Source organism: Electrona antarctica (assembly GCF_951216825.1).
Source record: "Electrona antarctica genome assembly, chromosome: 12".
In the NCBI taxonomy this organism is placed as follows: domain Eukaryota; kingdom Metazoa; phylum Chordata; class Actinopteri; order Myctophiformes; family Myctophidae; genus Electrona; species Electrona antarctica.
Genome location: NC_136793.1, coordinates 30,863,369 through 30,884,437, shown reverse-complemented (window position 1 = coordinate 30,884,437; position 21,069 = coordinate 30,863,369). Strand labels below are relative to the sequence as shown.

Genomic DNA, 21,069 nt, shown 5'->3' with positions numbered 1-21,069 from the left:
TCACAAAATTGCAGCTTTCTAGTGACTTACTGTGTACATTATTATTTTCTACCTTTGTCACAGCTGGTGCACTTGTCAGGGCCCCCATCAATGCACTCTTGACAGGTATGATGACAGAGGTGACACTGCCTCTCCATGGCATAGCGACCCCTCCGGCAACGGATGTCACAGCGTCCGTCATCAAAGAACCTGTATGTTTGGGTTTGGTTGACATAAACATACAACAATAGTTTCAAATACACAGTTAATCACAGATCCTACTATGTTCTATGATGCCATGAATATTTTGAATGGAGTCACTACAACACTAAATAAAAACGTCTGGATTTCCGAGGCTACTACAACACGAATAGGCTATAAAGTATGTGGAAATCAAGACAATTTATCTCTCTCGCACAGAACAGTTTATGTAATACTTAAAGGTCAGCTTCAACCATTTTATACCTATCTTCGTATAATTGGTCCTCACTAATGCTCATGATAATATGGCACCATTTTTGTCTACTCAGTCTATATCTCAGAGGAGGGCTGTGGACAGTTCTGAAACCTGCCTCCCAGTGACATCATCGATGGGGAATCCAAGCTAATAGAAACTGCAGGCTTTCTATTCCTGGAAAGTTAGCATGCTATAATGGAAGCCATTGTTCTCATGTTAATACAAAGATTAAATAAAAATATATAACGATGATGTCACTGGTAGGTAGGCGGGTTTCTGAATTGTCCCCAGTCCTCCTATAAGACCTATGAGAGAAGTAGGATTTTTTAACATTTTTATCATATTAATATTAGTGATGACCAATTATACTGTATGAAGATAGGTTAAAACAAGAACTACTTTGGTGACTCCATGTCCTTTCTAGCACGATGCTTAGGGCCAAAATTGACTTATGTATAACAGCACATTTTACTCTCTTTTGCGGTGTGACCTAATGATAACTGTGCCTCAAGACTGGTTAAATCATTGCTCAGTCTCACCGTGTGGGGGGACAGCTGGTGCAGTCCTCCGTCTCAGCACCCATGCACTGCCGACAAGTAGCATCACACAAGTGACATTTCCCATGTTGACTCATATACTGTCCTGTGGATCATGACAATGAACAGCAATTCACTATTAAAAACATCTTATGATTTAACTGTTTCAAATACAAAGAACGATTTAGCTCTGAAATGGTTGGTAAAGGTGATTTTTCTTTTTCTTTTACTTGAATGAAAACCGCCCCCCCGCCCACCCCACCCCCCCCCAAACTACAGTAAATACATGGTGCCTACAACCAGACCCATCTTTTTGCGGTTAGTAACAAAAACAAAAATGATCTACTCAAATAGTGTTTCATGTTTTTAAAACTGGCTAGATCCAAGTGCAATTGAGCCATAAATATAAACATACACCAAGCAAACATTGTTTCACTCGCAATACACACAGTCTGTACTGTCTGTCTGTACACCAGTAAGACGCCCTGAGGGCGAGAAGCGACCTCAACCCTGAAGGGAAAGGTTGCGTGCACGCATCCGCCTGGGTGACGGCCTACTGGGCGAGCGCTGGCGCTTTGGCATGGGGGGTCAAATCAACATATGGAATGAATTCTGTACTGGCCATATATGGAGCGTGTCTTGAGTGTACAGGGTTTGATGAGGTCAGATCATCATATGGAATGTCAGAACAGGTCAGCTCCATATGGAGATCTAAGGGTGGCAGCGGGGGCAGTGTCTTGAGTGTATATAGGGTTTGATGAGGTCTGGCCATATATGGAGCATGTCTTGAGTGTACAGGGTTTCATGAGGTCAGATCAACATATGGAATGTCAGAACAGGTCAGCTCCATATATGGAGTTCTAAGGGTGGCAGCGGGGGCAGTGTCTTGAGTGTACAGGGTTTGATGAGGTCAGATCAACATATGGAATTAATTCTGTAGTGGCCGTATATGGAGCGTGTCACGAAGCATGATGGACTGACTGACGAGGCGTGACGGCCTGACTGACTGACAGGTTTCGCAGGTTTTCATAGTAAACTGCAACCTACAGTCGCAATCATCTTTTGCATTCCAAGTTTGAAGGTTAAGATGTATAAGCTCAAATGATCCAGCATTTTGAAAGAGCTCTTACAGGGAGGCATAAACAGTAAACACTGTCTCCCGCTGCCCTACAGTAGCTGCCACCTTTGTATCAAATGTAAAAGGTTTTAGTTCAGGGAGGGGGAGAGGTGGTATGATGTGTCTGTAACACTTCAAGGCAGCAGCAAGGATGTTGTCTCTGGCTTTATCTGAAAAAACGGATTGTTCTTTTCAAAACAAGAGCTTTTCTGTGTACAAACACAACAGACAGAAGCTTCCCATTCAGCAGAGCTGGGCTGCAGCCTTTCAAACAGCCCCTGAATATGCACCATCACACTCTCCCTTACACACATACTGTATGTCTCCCTCCCTGTACGTACACGCACGCACGCGCTCGCGCACACACACACACACACACACACACACACACACACACACACACACACACACACACACACACACACTGAGGGAGCCATCTCCTTCAGGGACAGCAAGAAGCGTTGCTGTACTCAGCAAAAACTGATATTTCTGACTCCACAAGGAGAAGAATGGAGTGCATCCCTCAGGGATCTTTCTTCTGTTATGGAAAAAAGGACTGACCTTGTGATGTCAGGAGGACATTATCTACCATCCATATACCTGAATCCCAATAAATTACCTCCCCCATCCCAGATACTGTACTTCTAGGTACAGTACTTGACTGGGAACCCCAAAACAAAGGGATATTAAGGTCTTACTTTTCTCATACCTTTCATGTGGGATAGTCACACATTGGACTGACTATGCTTTTAGCTAAATAAACAGCAGAGTTCTAAGGATGGCAATGCCTCTTCATGCATCCATCCATCCAACCCCTTTATTCCTGTGGGGGCGATTAGGCCCAGAGTATTACCGCATACCCTCTATAGCAATAGCAAAATGGATGTACATACAAGAAAGGACGAAATTACCTACCTAGCCTTCCTGTGATAAAATGGCTACCAATGTAATCAAAAATGTCAACCAAAGAACAAGATTCCTGTACAGGATCTCCACACTGGTCAGCAAAAATACTTTAAAGACCCAAACAGGAGCCCTCATACAAGCTTTCTTCGACGTATGCATGCACTCATGGTACCACAGCACCTCAAAGGCCCTTAAAACAAGGCTCCAGATACCCCAAAACAAACTGGTCAGGCTACTATTTGGCCTAACTCCCAGAACACACCTCACCCAGCTCATTTTGATAGGTTGGAATGGCTTTGGCTTGACAACAGACTAGAGTACAGCAACTGCAATGGGCCTGGTGTTCAAGATTCGCTACACCACTAAGATACCCATGTACCTGTCAAAATACTTCCTTAATTAATGTCAACGAAGTCCATGATCACAACACCAGAGGGATTTCCACAAACCTCAGGCTCAAACAAGGGGTTAAACTCATTTCGCTCCTATGCCATTAACATTTGGAACGTCCTACCAACAGCCGTTAAGAAATGTGAATCCCAGACTGCTTCATAACCGCTTTCAAAGAGCACTCATGGACCCTTGTGAATTGTTAATACAATTTTCAATCAATCAATACTACAGTAACTATAGCATTTACTGTAGATATATGCAACTATTTGGTACTTTTGTTCATTGGAAAAAGAATCGTCCATGCACTGACAACCAGGAACGGAAAGTGTTTCACTACTACTATATAATGAATGATAACTATAATAAAGAAAAAAGCATGAACAGATTAAACATTTTAATAAGAACATTTAAGTAAAAAAAAAAAAAGGATTTTCAAAACTAGGCCTTTGAGTAACATTAATAATGCATTGTCAGGTATATCACAGGTACACAATAAAACAGTTTTCATAGGAGAGGGGTGTATGTGTGTTTACTACCACACAATCTAAATTCAATTTTAGTCATCTTAAACAATGACCAAAAATACGTTTTTGTTAACCAAAAAGGGATTCATCAATTTTTATTACAAATCATCAAGAACCATAACAGTCAACAGTACAACAATTCATCTAATACTGTAATTGCTCAAGCTGCAGGAGTGAAAACCCACACAAATAAGAATAAGAATCTTAAACATTTTGTTGTTCTTTATTGGAATCCAGTACCAGCCAAATAACCTTGGAGTTCCATAGGTTGTAAGGTTTTGAGATTCAGACAGACAGACAGACAGACAGACAGACAGACAGACCCAAAGCCACACATCTGAAGGTTGTTTTGTTGTTTGTGGGGGGCTGCAACACCAGTTTTCACCCCAAAAAAATGCATGGGCGAGAGCAATTTGAAGTGCCTTTGTACAATAAAGGCTCAATGTTTGACATTTCAGAAAGAAAACATGAATATGCTACCTGAACATACCCCTGTAGTGCTTAAATCCCTTTTCCTGCTCCTGATGCTGAAACATTTACACCAGGGTGACCATTCACTCACGATCGAACTCTATACTTTATTGATAAGGCATTCATTTTTTTATTATGTCTTATTATTATGACTACTCTTCCTGTGAAGCAAGTTTAAATATTGGAACTTTTAATCTACTTCCTGAACAAACTGAGATGAAAGTGAAACCCCCGCCCCATCCGTCTACCTGTCACCCAACTGTGAGTCACACGTAAAAAAAATAACAGATCTACAATCTCACAATGCGTCACGGATACGACGTGTTGTGAACTTGTTTATCAGCTATTTTTGCCATGTGACCCCATCCTGCCTACGACAAAGGATAACTCAGGCTTCAGAGATCACCATCAGCAAATGAAACGCACTTAAAATTAAAACATGTTTTTGTGATCGCTGAGCAATACTTCAGTTGGTATACGCCTCCATTACAATAAAATAATCTTACTCCTAAAACGTTTTGTTTGAAAATAGTGATGCACCAATACTAGCTGGCTGAAAAAGGTATTGCGGAACTTCTTGGATCATCAATCATTAGTTTGGATGTGGTTAAATAATGTTTAACCATGCCCAGGGGTCCTTGAGGGGATTCCAGGAGGTCCCCCGCAAAATGAGGAATAGAATAAGAACACTCATGCCCTATTTTAGTTTTCATCTACTCTTGACAATCATCTCTTGTGTGGGTCCCCGACACAAAATATTTTCAAATGGGGGTCAGTGACCAAATACAAATCAATTTAGGGGTCCTTGACATGAACACATTAGAGAACCACTAGGTTAAGTGGTTAAACCTTTTAGTAGTGTGCATCATTATTGTCAGTAAAAATAAATGTATTGGTGCATCCATATTAACGGAATCATTTCCACTCACTGCCAAGTTTATTACTCCATGCAGAAAGATCCGGAAGGAATGACTATTGATGTGCTTAATAGTACCACAGTAATGAATCAATGCGCTCTGGTCTTACATCAAGGATCGTTGGCCTTCCCCTCCCCACACCAAGACACACACACACACACACACACACACACACACACACACACACACACACACACACACACACACACACACACACACACACACACACACACACACACACACACACACACACACACACACACACACACACACACACACACACACACACACACACACACACACACACACACACACACACACACACACACACACACACACACACACACACACACACACACACACACACACACAGTTTGTAATTGTATATGGTGCCACAGTAAATCCTAATTTAGTTGCGTGGTGTGTGTGTACGCACGTATATGCATGTTTATCTGCACAAGGTGTGTAATGACCTGCATGTATGAATTCTTTATTTACACACAGACACACTGGGGCCTTTCCTACTGTACATGAATCGTTGATATTCGCTAGCAGAGGAGGAAGAATGAGGAGCCAAAATGAAAATGCAAAGACGCAAGATTCACAGGCTGAATGGCTCCTGCTTAGCTACACACTCTACACTGGCAACAAACAAAAAAAAGAAGGTACAATTATTTTGGCATCAATGCTTTGGTCACAGAATGCCGACACTTTTGCTCATTTGTGTGTTCTGTTTCACTTTTGTTTTTGTTTGCTTGTTTGTTCTTGAAGTATGTCCCAGTCATTTTACACCCTGACCGCGTGCGCATGTCCCACTACAGGAAAAAAAGGTAGGTTTGTTGTAGTCCTGTCATCGCACCTCCGATGCAGTCCCTTAAAGAGGCACAGATTCTTTTTATAAATTATGTGACTATGAATGTGTGGGCTGAGAGGTTTGAGGAAGAGGGGTGCCCCTTGTTCCCCTGCATCCGGTTACGCCCCCCACGTATGCCCGCCAAGGATGTTCTGTCACCCCTTTTGCGAACACGTTCTGCAGCACAGCTGCTGCAGCACTTTCCTCTGGCAGAGATTGTTCTTTTTTACAAGCACACAGAAACTGCCTTCCGCCCAAGATTCTTCATTTGCTTTCCATAGAGCAGAAATAAGAGATAAAGGGGAGTGGCACGAGGAGGGAGGAAAACAAAAAACAATAACAATGTGCATACACACAGTGTAGAACCATCATAGGTTGGTCAGGATCAAAAGGTAGAGCCATGTGATTGGTCAGGAGAGGGGTCAGGTGACAGGAAGAGTTTTGAGGATCCAATCACAGGTGTGATGTTCGTCGAGGTGGGGAAAAACGATCGTAGTCCCGCAGGAATGATTGGATCCATGTCAGGAAAAAGGGAAAACAGATTTGGGAGGGGAAAAAAGAGAAACAGTAAGAAGACAAACGTCACACAATTAACAGATGTTTGATTTAAAAAAGTTAAAGGGTAGTTTTGCATAGCTGAAAACATTTGAAGTGGACCACCAGTCTGCCATGAGAATGACGTTTTAAGCAGTCTTGACTCTTGTTGCCAAGTAACTGCACTAAACATTTACCAGTAAAATCCATTAGCTTCATTTGGCATTTGGATCTGTTTAAGGGCCAAAACATGACCAAAATATTTTGAATATTGGGGGCTTAAAGCTATATGGAATACATTTATATTTTGAACAATCTGTATGGTAGAGTATGAGTATGCTAATACAATATAACCAACATAACTGTGGTGGTTGTATTTGGCCTCCCAGCTCTTCTATTGAGACGTATAACCTGTTTCTGGTTTAACCACTACTGGATGACAAGTGGTACTGCCTGAAGGTTAATGAGCAGGCTCTATTAGCTCAGTGGTGAAAATGTTAACACTTGGATGGGGGACTCGGTTTCAAATCCACAGTAGAATATTAAAGTTACAGAGTGTGGTTTGAAATGATCAGTTTGCAGCCATTTCTTCCTATTATTATCCTTTTGTCCTGCACTTATTAGGTTGGATATTGTCACTGTTGGGTAGAAACTTTCCAATGGATCCAATGTAGTCATCTACAGTATAAGAACATGTGGCAATACAACCATATAGTGCATTCATTAATGAGAAAATAAATATAAAGTTATGGACACAAGGTTTCTGCTCAACAGTGACGATATATACACACTCCAGCTCACATTACTTTCAATCAAAATGAACCGGTGAGAAACAGACTGAGGGTGCACTTTGAGCTTTGACAAAGGGCGCGTTCGGAAATGGCGCACTGAGCGCACTGCGCAATGCAAACGAATAGGCGAGTGCGCTCCGGTGAAGTATTTCCGAACGTGCCCTAAGTAAAGATCTCCATCATCATGGAAAGGACACACAGGAGATATATTTTTTATCTTGAAATGTATCACAGACTGGTAAGGTTTATGGGCGTTTTAGTGAAAAGCCAGCCATAGAAAAGAGCAAACCCAGCAATTATGAACTTTGTTAGTTGTTAGCCACATAACCAGATCATCACCTTGGCCAGTCTGTAATGTAAAGAAAATAGAAAATGTACTGCATTTCCTAATTGCCAACACATGCACAATTTAAACAAGACTGGAGCAATAGCGCATACAGCAATGAAAATAGAGTTAGTGCAGTAGAGTGTAAAATAAAGAAGACAAGCCAGAGTTGAGAAGATAAGACTAAGCACAAGGAAGCAGTTGAAAAGCAGATAATGGAATAATACAGAATAATCAAAATGTCTTAAATAGACGTGAGAAATATGTTGGTGCATGCCGGTGTGAATGCGTCAGCCTCTGCGTCAAAACCAGATAGATAGATAGATAGATAGATAGATAGATAGATAGATAGATAGATAGATAGATAGATAGATAGATAGATAGATAGATCGATCAGCAGCAGATCAGATCAGTGAGTGGTTTGTTGTGATGGGTTAGTAAAAAGCTGAAAATGAAAGAGAGACCAGACCAGTGTGTTCTCTGCTGTTATTTAAGAGAGACCAGACCAGTGTGTAACCAATCTTAACCATCTATAAGCTTTTTATACATTTGGTGCCCTGGGGCACCCCAGCCAACAAAGTATATATACAGTAGTGTTTAACTGAGTATTTTACTGTGCACAAACACTCTTTGTGCCACACATTTCACTGCTTGTACCTTTATGAGTAAGTGACAAATGACAAATAAACCCTTCTAGATTCTTGATTCCTTGATTGACCAGAACAGTAGATTGGATATGCCTCAACATATACTGTACTTTCATTTTATAATTTGGCAACCTAGTACTTCAAGAATTCATTCTTGTGATAAAAATAAATAAATAAAATGTAACATACATGTATCATGTATGTATGTTTATTTCTACAATTATATTGATGTTATTCCTTACAATATGTACATTTGGATCCAAAACACCAGTTGATCAACGGTTTCATTAAATTTCCATATGCTAGTCAATATAGAAAGTTGATAACTCACCATCTTTGCAGATGGTGCTGACCACACAAGCTGTGGCCTCCAGGTTGTAGCCACTGACACAGCTGCTGCAGTTCCTTTCACCAGGCCCTGTGCACTCATAGCAGCTATGGTCACACCTATGGGGACAGATTTGGTAGTGTCATCACTCTGAGAGATATACAGTAGTAATACAAAGGGCCATGGTTACATTATTAACACAGAAATAGGGTTGATACAGACAAAATCACAATTTTGATATTGATATAATATTGTTTTGAGGCGAAAGCCACAAAAAAAACTATAGGAAATGACCCAGCGCATGTCGCTCGTTATGAGAGAGGGAGGTGACGTCGTCCCTCTTTCCTGTGTGAGTCGTAACAAATTATTTGAATGAACACTTACACATACGTGACATGACATAGGCCTACTATCTGTCTCGGACTGGTTCATTTCACGGTTCACTGCTGCAGTGGCAGTGCGCACACAACCCAAACAAGTGAAGTCTTCAATCGTTTGGGTTGTGTACGCACTGCAGCAGTGTAGCTCTCCGCTCGAAATGAATGGATCTCATGTGCTCATTTTAGTTTTTATTGTGAATACTTCAAAAAGGTGGTTGTTATGAATAGGACTATGGTTAGACATTCCTCTGAGTCCAAGGGCAAGTTTGGTCTGTTGATATAATAGTTGCCATAGCTGGTTCGAGGCGTAATGCTAATGTTTTAGCTAAAGGTTTATAGTCTGCATTCAAAAGGGAGTTAGGACGGTACGAACTACATTCTGAGTTGTCTTTACCTTGCTTAGGCAATAATATAATTTAAGCTTCAGTGAGGGTTTGAGGTAATGATCCCCGGTCCATAGAGTCATTGAACATTCTTAACAAAAGGGGAGCTAGTTTATCAATGATTTTTTTATAGAACTCTATAGGATAACCATCTGGACCGGAGGCCTTCCCACTTTGTATTTGTTTATTTGAATCTACAAGATCTACAAGAACTTGTAGTGACTTGAATAGTCGAATTGCAGATTTGAAAGATTATGTTGATATATCATATACCCACAATGCCAGTATTGGACAGTTATAAATAAATAAATAAATAAATTAACATGGGCAAACCTTCATTGAATTCTTGAAATATTCAAAATGCTGTGAGTGTGCTTAACAGAAGGCTAAATCCAGAAAACCAAATCTTGTCCCTTTTTCTTTTTGTTCTGTCTTTCTATTTTTATCTCCATTTCTTTTTCTGTCTTCTGTGATTTTGTGTGCTATCTTATTGATTATATCCATTTTCAATTGTGTGTGTGTGTGTGTGTATATATATATATATATATATATATATATATATACTCTATCTCTACATCTATGTTTGCTGTTTCTGGATGGGGGGAGGGGGGCGGGGTACAAAAAAGAAGAAGAATGTAACTGTTTTTGACTGAAATGCTTGTCTGTAATAACCTGTAAGAAGGAATAAAACAAAGACTTTTCACAGAAAACCAAATCTTCACGTCTATTTCTACACGTGGTAAAGCTGTGGTGGATAATATTGTGACCCCACAAAACTTGCCATGAATGTAGTGTTCACACACCCTCTGAGCTTGTAGACAGAGTTGATATGAAGCTGCTAAATTGTTGAATGAGCACAGCAGACTGCCTGATCATTAAGTGATGCTTTGAAGGTGACACAGAAAGCTGACTGACAAGGCAGAGATGTGAAATGATTAGACTGTAGAACTGCCTTACTGCCAGAAGAGAGGCTTAATAAAAGTAAATTGGAGCAGAACACATAATCCCGTGGATAAGAAAGGTTTCCTCAATTTTCGTACTCTCTGATCTACATTAAATATATATTTTATGAATATCCTACAGTGTAATATAAATATGGATAACAGGTCCCTCTGTGCTCAACTACGATCTGGTTCCCTACCTCTGGCAGTTGAGGACGGTAGACAAAAGGCAATCCTGAGGAACAGTGATTGTGTGTTCTTTGTGACCTGGGAGTTGTGGAGGATGAGTTTAACTTTGTGTTCCACTGTCCACTGTACAACGATGTAAGAATAAATGCGCATAAGACACATAATAAGATTCCTAGAGGCATGGTAGTTGCGGTGGAGAACAAAGTACCTGTAACTCACAGCTTGGACAATTTATATGTCACTATTTTATTTGTGGATGTCTTGGTGTATGTACAGTGTGTGAAGCATGTAAGTGTCTTGTGTGCCTAAATAAAAAGATCAATCAATCAATCAGGTACTGTAGGTTGACTTACTTTGAGCATGACCTTAGCACCTGTCCACTATCTGAGGTCTTCTCTGCCAGGTAGTAGCCAGCACTGCATGTTGTCACACACCTCCATTCCTCTAGCAGGTATCCCTCTGCACACTTGGTACATGCCTCTATCCCTGTACCTGTGACAAGATGCAAACAAGCTTACCATGTCATCAGTGCAACTTAATTGATTTAATCGATTAATACAAAAAAATATATATATATATATTATAGGAAATAAGTCACAGGTTGGTTTTAATAGTGAAAGTAGCTGATCTACAAGCTCACATCACGTCATGCGGCACGTTGTGAGCTTGTAGATCAGATATGTTATGCACAACACCATTGTGCGACAAATTATATAAGTAAGTAATGAACAGAAAACAAACAGCTAAGAAAATAATTAATAGTTGCAACCCCCTACAACACTGAGTAGTACAGAGGAGAAAAGCAGGTGGGAGAATTATTCTCAATGGAAATGAATGCACATTTGAAGATGTTCCGTATACCTGCACATGTAGCACACGCCCGATGGCAGGGCTCACAGGTCCTTCTATGCCCATTGTAATAAGTTCCTGAGTCACAGGTCATCTGACACTTGTTTCCTTGGAGACTGGACACAAACAATTCCATGCATACGGTTATGAGCCTTTCACACAGGACATTGTAACAATGATGCTCTATGAAGAGCGATGCATCCTCTGGTGTGGCAGATCTACAAGCTCACAATGCAGTGCAATGTGAGCTTGTAGATTGGCTATTTTCAGCAAATAGATTTGGTGTAGAGGGAAAAAGGAGGGTGGCAAGTATAGAGGGTATGCGCATGACATCATCATCAAACCTGGAAGTTATGTAGGAACACCTACTGAGTGGCAAAAAACTACTTTCTGGCCTTGACAGCCCATACATCCAAACAGAAAACTTGAATTTGATTGCATTAAATGACGATAAACGACATTAAACACACTTTGTCACTCATTTTGCCACTCGATTTGCCATTCACTTTATGCATGTGCATAACCTCTATAGAGCCCGGGGGAATCCCAGTCAATGAAATACATAGGGTTTACTCTGTAAGTGGTTAACTGTTAGAGCAGGAAACTGTGAGGAAAATAGTGATCTAAATAAATGGGACTTGTTAATCCAAAAAGGTGGAAATCCTGTGGAAACATGTTTCCATCACTAATTAAATAAAATCACACCCGTGTGAACTGAGTGGTGTAAGGTTTTATATAGCATGATCAGCTGTGGTCTGACGTAATGTCTGACGTAATGAAATCACACCCGGATGTGATTTCACAACTGGCTTTTTTTGTGCAGAAAAAATGAGCATGGTTGCTACGGTCATCCAGTTCACCCGGGTGTGATTTAATTACGTCAGAAATTATTTTGAACATAGCAACCATGCTCATTTTTTCTGCACACAAAAGCCAGTTGTAGGAGTGGTTTACACCACTCAAAAATAAAACGCCCACCCCTTTTCCTCCGAATGAGGATTTGTTTTCCAGCTCTTACAACTCCAGTGAAATAAAAAGACAGAAATGCAAGGAAAAAAATCACACCATTGTGAAGTGAGTGGTGCCTTTGGAGTGAAGCACAGTTGTTGACTTACTAGAATGTTCGACCTCTAGGTGTAACGGGGAGGAAAAAAAAAGAACAAAAAATATATATATATTATTATAAATTATATTTGTATTATTATTATTATAAAAAATAAATAAATAATCACACCCGTGTGAACTGAGTGGTGCAACTCCGTGTGGGGGTCCCTGCCCGGAACTTCCAGACCCACAGTAAATGTGCCCAGGGTGCCGGCCCGGTTCCGACAAGCTGCCCCGCGTCCGAAACGCTTGAGAAATGACAGAGTTACCGTGTGGGGGTCCCCGGAACATCCAGACCCCCAGGAATGCGGCCAGGGGGCCAGTTCCGGCGAGCCACCCCGCGTCCGAAACGGTTTAGAAATGAGTCACCGTAATGCTATTTCCATACTGGATCCCAGGGACACAGAGACACATTGCTGGACAATGGAGTGGCTGCACCACTCAAAAGAAAAGAAACAGTGTCACTTTAGGTCACCCAGCGGTATTGCAGCGGTTCCAAACGGACACAAATAGGGACAGGCGGCCACACTAGGGACAGACGGACACACTAGAGACAGACGGACACACAGCCATGTACACCTCTCAAAAAACTCAATGAATAATTATCTATATTATTTTGTGGCGGAAATGGACTTCAATTAACTTAATTAATGAAAGAACTAAAAAGAAAAAAGGAACCTGACAAATGACACTTTTAAGGGAGAACTACTGCTTAATTATAAGCGGTCATGCTGATATGTAGTAGTTTTTTCTCAGTTATTTACAGTAAATCTGGAAATTCCGGCCAAGTAGAAGTTAATCACTAAGCTTTGAGATAACGCTTGTAGAAAAACAACCCAACTCTAGCACCAATGATACTTACTTTTTGTGGGTGGTCAGGACACTGACTGGCCTTTCACTTGGTATTCAGGAATGTGACCATCCTGCGGTTTAATTTAAGGTATCTATGTTCTTATGCACTTAAAGTGCATTTATTTTAACTCATACACATTCAAATCCTTGGTGTACCATCCATCCATTTGTAAATCTGAGGGTGGACAAACGTAACCAAATGTAACTAAATGAAGCCTTAGGGGTCCATTTAGTTACCTTTGTACCCTCTTAGACTTAAATAAACACTCGTTTTTTTACAATGGCAAGCGGAGGGGCAAAAGTCCATTAGAGAGCAGGGTTGGAGGTTATAAACCCAGTTCTAAGAAGTCAAAGTGAGGACAGGTTGGTCCCAACTCTGTGCTGAGTTGAAAACCAGCTGGGCTGTGTTAGCTAATGTTTCCCAGAAAGGGTCTGGTTTGGTCCTCACTTCCTCCTCTCCTCCCCACAACCATAAACGGTGTAGTGAATTGGAGAGGGGAGACATTGTGTCTGAGTGTATGTGTGTATGTGCATCTGTCTTGTTGTGGTCTCGTCTGCACTACTATTCACGTGTCCCCCAGCTCCATCTCTTGACTACGTGCTGGGTTCAGGACCACAATGTTTCCAAATTTTCACAAGTGCTTCCTTCATGACTTCATGAGGAATCCCAGCACTCTGGAACACTCTATCCCGTATCAGGTCAAGTGCGGTCACTGTGGTTTAAAGAGGTTGCGTGGAAGTGGCCAGAAAATGAACTGGGACATGTCAGTATAGATAACCGACTGGTTCAGATCAGGGGCTCTTAAAATACAGGTCAGAACTTCTTACAAGGCTAACCCAAACCCGCAAAGAGACGCACACTAGCTGAGTATAGCAAGACTCCTACTGCTTTGGACTCAACAGTTTTAAAACTTTTACATTGAATTCCTACTGCTTTGACTGGCCTTTTCTTTTTTTTGTGGCTTTTTCCTTTATTTATTTATTTTTATGGAGGGACAGACAGTAGGCTGACAGGAAATGGGGAGAGAGATGAGGGGAAGACATGCAGTAAGGGCCGTCGGGATCGGGAGTCGAACCCGCGGCACACTGCCAGACTGGATTACCAGTCAAGGTGCCTGGACCACTGAGCTGTGGCCCAGGCTGACTGGCCTTTTGGGGCAATAGCATAATACCATGTCAGGATTTTCCCACTATATCCTTGATTCTGTTGCATTTGTTTTGATAGATAAGGCTCAAAATAATGCTCTCAGGTTAAGCCAAAACACCACATTGTGGTGGAAACCATACATTGTATTATTACAACTATATTTCAGCAACAGCTATTAGAAGGTCAGCTGTCTGCCATGCATAGTGAATGGCAGTAAAGAGTTCTATGGGAACATGTTAAGTGCATGGATATCGATTGAATTCTACCTACATTTTATTCATGTATTTGATGAAAGTACCACGTTTTGATCTTGATTACTGTAAATCACTCTGGATTAAGTCTGCTAAATGCCTAAATTGTAAATGTTTCTGGAAATGGGATAATGGGTAGCTCATGCCAGTGGTTCTGGGTTAGCCAAAACATTAAACAGGGCTCATATACGTTTAAACTGTTCCTCATTTTACCCCCTTGGAATTTACCCCCCCCCCCCCCCCCCCCCCAACAAATAATCAATTAACATTTTTGAAAATGTAAATCGTCTATGATGACATGTCCAAAATAGTGATGCCAGGTCAAAAGTATTCAAGTTACCTCATCCCTGGTTTACATTCTGTGCAGACACTGGAGGTGGTGCACCTCCTGCAGTTCTCAGGGCATCTCCTGCACATGTTGGAATCTGGAAGATGGAAGGTCAGTCAGTCATACACAGTGACTAATACGAACCAGACGTCTGGTCACTTTCAAAATGAAAGAAGGGATGAAGGGAGCAGGGGAAAGGGAGAACAGCGAGGCTAAAGGTGAAGGAGGGAGAGAGAGGCGATGTGTGGCGGAGGAGATGAACAGGAGGCAGGGGAGGGGATGGGCAGAAAATGTCATGAGCCTGAGCTGAGGTGGTCATTGATGTATTATACTGTAGAAGAGGGTAGACAGCAGTGCAGAGTATGTGAACATTTCAAATGGTAGACTTTATACACCTTTGAGGCATTGCACATGGACCAGTGTTGCAGGGCCATGAATTACAAAACATTTTAACCAACATAGTGAACCTATTTTCTTTATAGGCTAAAAGTCCCCACCACAATAAAAAAATAATACAAAAATAAAAATAAAAATAATAATAATAAATAAATATATATATATATATATATATATATATATATATTATATTATAAATTATAAATATATATGTGAGATTTTACAACTCAGATCTTCACTAGTTACCATACGACAAAGGATATAGGGCTTCATTTGTTAAATCTATATGGATAGCAGTTTTACTTTTACGGTCACAGAACACACTAAGCATTTCCTCTTCTGCACAACATTCCATAAAAATGGTTTCCATGAATCATGACATACTGCATGTTGCATCAGCAAAGTCAGATCATGTTTCTACGAATTAGGGGGAAGGAGGGAGGCAAAAGATTTGTGACGAGATGAAACTGTTTTAAACATGATTTATACTTCATCCTACAACTGTGTCACAAGCCGAAAATAAAAAACAAGCTCACAACGTGTTGCATTGCATCCGTGACACGTTGTGAGCTTAGTTGTATGCCTGCTTTTTTTGTTGTGCGACAGCATCGTGCAACAGAGGGAATTAGGGAATTGAAACGTTGCAGAGAAAAAAATCTTAGTGCTCTAAAAAGTACACTTTAGACTGTGTGGGAGAGTTTGTGTTCTGGGGAATCTTTGACTTCCCAGAATCTGAAAATAGAGGATGCTTTCCACAAAGATATAGAAGGATCACACTCAACAAACAAGGTTTGTTTGTTTGTTTTGTTTGTCATGTTTATTTCGAATATGCCAATAAAAATAAATAAAAACAGAAACAATTGCATTTTCTAATTACAAGGAAGAACAATTAAAATAAATAAAACTATTCAAATATAAGAAAACGAGGTTAATTTCTTTACACAGTTAATGGAGATATTTCTGTGAAAAGCATTGGCAGTGAAAGAAGCAGTGTTTTCAATTAAAATTCAAATAGATTTTTTTCATTGAGGAACTTTATTTGGGTAGAAAGAATTACAGATTTTATGGTTAAAATGTTCAGTAATTGGACGAAAATCGTTTACTTGAAAAAGAGTGAAGAGGATTGTTAATATGGCTGGCATTAAACTCTGCAACCCACCATGCTCCAAGAAGAACCCATCTGCACAGCTGGCAACGCAGGTGTTGGAACCCTCGCTGAGGTGGTACCCCACCCTACAGGTGGTGCACTGGTCGCTGCGGCTACCAACACATGTCTCACATGACGACCAGCACTTCTTGCAGCGCTTCCTGTCGTCACGGAAAAACCCACTGGGACACTCAGACACACACATCCTAGAAAAGAGAAAGGAGGGAGGCACAGTAAGGAGGAGAGGAACAAGTGGAATGAAAGAGTGTGTGACAGTGGCCGGTGATGGCGAGGGAAAAAAGGAGTTTGACATTATGCTAGTAGTTCATATGGACTTGATGAACAGGGGAAACATCCGAGTAATAAAGGTCCATTCACTTTTACTCTCAGGGGCAAATTCACAAAAGGATGGCACAGCTTTGATGTCAGTCAATCTGCTCAAATTAAGCAAAAATAAACTGCATAAACTCAAAGAGGGAATGCCCCCCCCAAAAAAAAAAAAACATGATCATCAGGTACTATGATTATACTAGGAGAACGATTTGTTTTCAAAAAAGTGACGTGTTAAAATGATGTTTTTCTGTGGCCACACCCACCAGTTCATTAAGTATTCCTGGTTTTCAGGTGGGTGGTGATCCACCTGGACTGAAGCCACACCCATAGCTGTTGTTGTATGATAAAGGGAGAAGGGTTAGGGTAGGGGATGATATTGTGACTATGTCACTATATCTGGTGTATTTTGATTGGGCCTTTTGACTTGAAGGCTTTCAGCTTTCAGGAAGAAACCACAAATACACAAGGAAGATATTTCAATATTCTAACCACCTGGGGGTCTATTAGAGTAATGTTAACTCCATAGACACATGATAGATGATGTGAGCATCCACAGATGAATGAGAACATTTTGGATACATGAATGAATGAATGTCCTGTACATTGGGATGGATAATGATTGGATATCAGTTTCTATTATTAATCAAAGCACAAGGTTGAAATTCACACTTAACTGCACTGCCAATTAAATACCAGCTCAGGGCTCCGGAACGATACAATTTTGTACATATTCATATGGCTTTTTCTTATCCAAATGGTCCGCAATGAATTTTCTTTTTAAAGTCCAATTAAAAAACAACAGTGGAAGTTATTAGCGTCTTCAGAGGGTTGGTAACTGAAGCACATGTATATGGTCTGTCACGCCCAGACTTTCATCATGATCATGGCAGCAGTATTCTATTTGTTCTTACATACACCTACATTGTTGCGTTTACAGCAGCATCAAATGGCCATTCAACGCTGTGCGTTCTATGATGTATACTGGCATTGTCCATTTCCAGGCTTTTGTGAAGCTTACTTAATGCCTTGGCACCAGTTCCACAAACTCCTCAGTGACAGTCAAAGATGCATCAGCATTCAGCACACAAATAAATAGTGCAGTGTAAAGCCACCATTTAGTTATACTTTGCCACATAGATAATTGCAATCAGATGCAAAATGAGGGCAAATTGCACTCAGCTGCAACATGTTATGGGTGTGTTCGTGCTGCCATATCATTAGCGCAATATCTTTTGTGAATTAGACTTTAAGATGGGGCAGACTCTTCATTGTATCTTTTTATTTAAATTGACTTTTTTGGGAGGTGTTGGGTGGGAGGGATTGCATTTTCTTCTCCCCCCCCCCCCCAGAAAACTAGAAAGGTTAATTTGTATCACTGTTTGTTTATCTTATCCTGTAAGCTGTGACAATCCTTCGATAAATAATAAAAAATAAATATTTGACGGGGAAGATAGTGGGTGCAAGTGGCCGGAATCCTTAAATAATTTAATTAATGTGCTGGATTTTTGCAGTGTATACTTCTATACTACTGCTTACAGGGAGAGAAAGTGTGCATGCCTGTAATTGTCTGTCTTATATGGGGAACAGGTGTCACATCTGTTGGATAACTTCACAGCCCTGCACTCATTTTTTCACACATTACAATGTTTCCACATATGGCATGCATGCAGCACATTACGTCTACTTAGTTGCACACTGGTGGCAAAAAGCACCGACAAGAGCAGATCTACAAGCTCACAACAACATGTTGCAGCACAACGTGTTGTGAGCTTGTAGATCGACTTTTTTCAATGTGCGACACCCACGGCACGTACAGCTAAGCACCAACTGTTCTTGACTCCCATTCCCTCCAGTTAGTCAAGGCCATCAAAGACATAAGGAGGGATGTAATTACCTGAACATTAAACAGCACTTCTGCTTCTCTAGCCCAACCCCTCCCAGCGTCATTCATCAATTGCTCCCAATGGAAGTGTTAAAGTGCAGCGCATGCATCTCTAAAGAGGACTAATGATAAGGCAGTGCCTGAGTTTCCCAGATTGCCTTAATGCACCTGCACAGCTCGTCTTTTATTAGACACACACAAAGGCAATTACAAGACTTTGATCCACACACACACACACACACACACACACACACACACACACACACACACACACACACACACACACACACACACACACACACACACACACACACACACACACACACACACACACACACACACACACACACACACACACACACACACACTTTGTGGAAAACACAATGGGCCCGTTATCCTCAAAAAAGAGGACTACAATTTCATGCTCAAAGAGTTGAGAACATTTAAATCTGACCTGGTATTGTTCTTGAACTTGAGGAAATAATGCATGCAGTTGATGCAGTGATGGGGTCCAGGACCCTCGCAGCCATTTTCATTGCACTCCGAGTCACATGGGCCTAGAGATACGGAGATGATGATGAATCAACGCAGGTAAAGTATAATCAACTAATCTATAGACAGAAAGTATGTGCCATGGATGATGTCATGTTTCTGTAAAATGACAACATGCCATCTGAAACATCAAAATGCCATAGCTAAATATGAGTTTAGTTAAGTAGACAAAAGACACACAGATGCCAGATCCATAGACAGCCACAGCAAATAGCTTTTGGCGTCAGCACCTGTTTGTCTGGTCTCAATTCCTTACCATAGTATTGCTCTGTGAACTCCTCGTCAGTGGGTGCCACCAGGTCTGTGGAGCGGGGCTCGTCACGCCTACGTAGAGGCGTGACGTGAGCGTATGGATGCAGAGACGTACCGTAAATCACCAGTGACCACTCCTTCAGCTTTCCTTTACACAAAAAAGGCATGAGGAAAATGTTGTTTGTTTGTTTTGTGGATGCTGTTCCATATCCTAAAATTGCAGTCTAGTTTAGTAGCTATACCAGCTTGTGGTGCAACAGTACATTTAACTTATCAATTTAATAGATTACAAAAAGTAATTTATTTTAAAAGAAATGTGGGGGGGGGGGGGGGGGGGGGCATCTTTCAAATGTATTAGCAACAATATTAATTATTAAATAGGGCATAATCAGACTAATCGATTGTATAAGAAAATAAATGTTTATTTTATTCGATTAATCAAAAAAGTAATACATATAATAATCGCTAAGAAAGTAATCGATAGTTGCAGCACTATTAATAGCTATTCCATAGAATCCATACCAGGTACTTTCTGGCTGCGGAGCTGAGATGGTGAGTCATGGATCTCTAGGATCCAGTCTCCGGCAGCCTTCTCTCCCCAGCAGTGGGTGGTCATGAACTCCCAGTTCTTAAAGCCCTCCATGGAATGGTCAAATAACCTAGACAACAGAACAAGCACGCACACCAAATGGAAAACATGCCCACGCAAAGTATGCCACTCAGAGGAGTCAAGTACTGAAAACTGTTACAATCAAAACCAAGCAAGCACGTGCAATTAATGTCAGTAACCTGGTTGCAGAAACAGAAAGTTGGAACAGGATTGTGTTACTTTAAGTTATTTAAGCCATTTCCCTTCACATCACACACTCCATATCTGATATGATCAATTGTAACATCCACAAAAAAGATAACTAATCTTGGTCAAAAATGAAATTGAATAAAAGGCCAATCAAAGACCATAAAGTCTGAAGAAAAAACTAAACATTTATTGTTCGCTGTAGAATGTTGTTTAGGCCTAATTATTTCATGTTCATTTCAAATGAAGTCACTAATCTCATCACCACTGCCCTTCAATTTGGGAGACAGAGTGGATTTAGACATTAAGAAGAATTGCGTTCTCTGTTCATAATATATGCTGGACTTACAACAATATTGTTGTTGTCAGGGAGAAACCTTGTATCTCCATATTTAAACTTTTAAAGGTGATAGACAAGTTTCCAGTGTTTGTACACAGAAGTGAGTGAGTGTTTCCAAACAGATTCAAATCTAGCTCCACGCCCCTCCCCCCGTCATTCTATTGGCCGA

The 21,069-nt window shown here is 40.8% G+C and overlaps 1 protein-coding gene across 3 annotated transcripts in view; it reads right to left on the bottom strand.

The window, feature by feature from the left end:
- Positions 1 to 3,767: 3,767 nt before the first annotated feature.
- pcsk5b (proprotein convertase subtilisin/kexin type 5b) overlaps positions 3,768 to 21,069 on the bottom strand; it is an 81,778-nt gene continuing 64,476 nt past the window's right edge. The window contains exons 13-22 of one of the 3 annotated variants that reach the window (XM_079517308.1): positions 20,287 to 20,423; positions 19,769 to 19,912; positions 19,415 to 19,517; positions 16,758 to 16,951; positions 15,215 to 15,299; positions 12,636 to 12,650; positions 11,533 to 11,636; positions 11,025 to 11,163; positions 8,782 to 8,897; positions 3,768 to 6,424 (exon numbers count right to left, since the gene is read on the bottom strand). In XM_079517308.1, the coding sequence (XP_079373434.1) occupies positions 6,309 to 6,424; positions 8,782 to 8,897; positions 11,025 to 11,163; positions 11,533 to 11,636; positions 12,636 to 12,650; positions 15,215 to 15,299; positions 16,758 to 16,951; positions 19,415 to 19,517; positions 19,769 to 19,912; positions 20,287 to 20,423 (1,153 nt within the window). In that variant the 3' untranslated portion in view covers positions 3,768 to 6,308. Of the gene's footprint in view, positions 6,425 to 8,781; positions 8,898 to 11,024; positions 11,164 to 11,532; positions 11,637 to 12,635; positions 12,651 to 15,214; positions 15,300 to 16,757; positions 16,952 to 19,414; positions 19,518 to 19,768; positions 19,913 to 20,286; positions 20,424 to 21,069 lie in introns of those variants that run through there. The other 2 variants (XM_079517309.1, XR_013791326.1) reach the window with 2 other exon arrangements.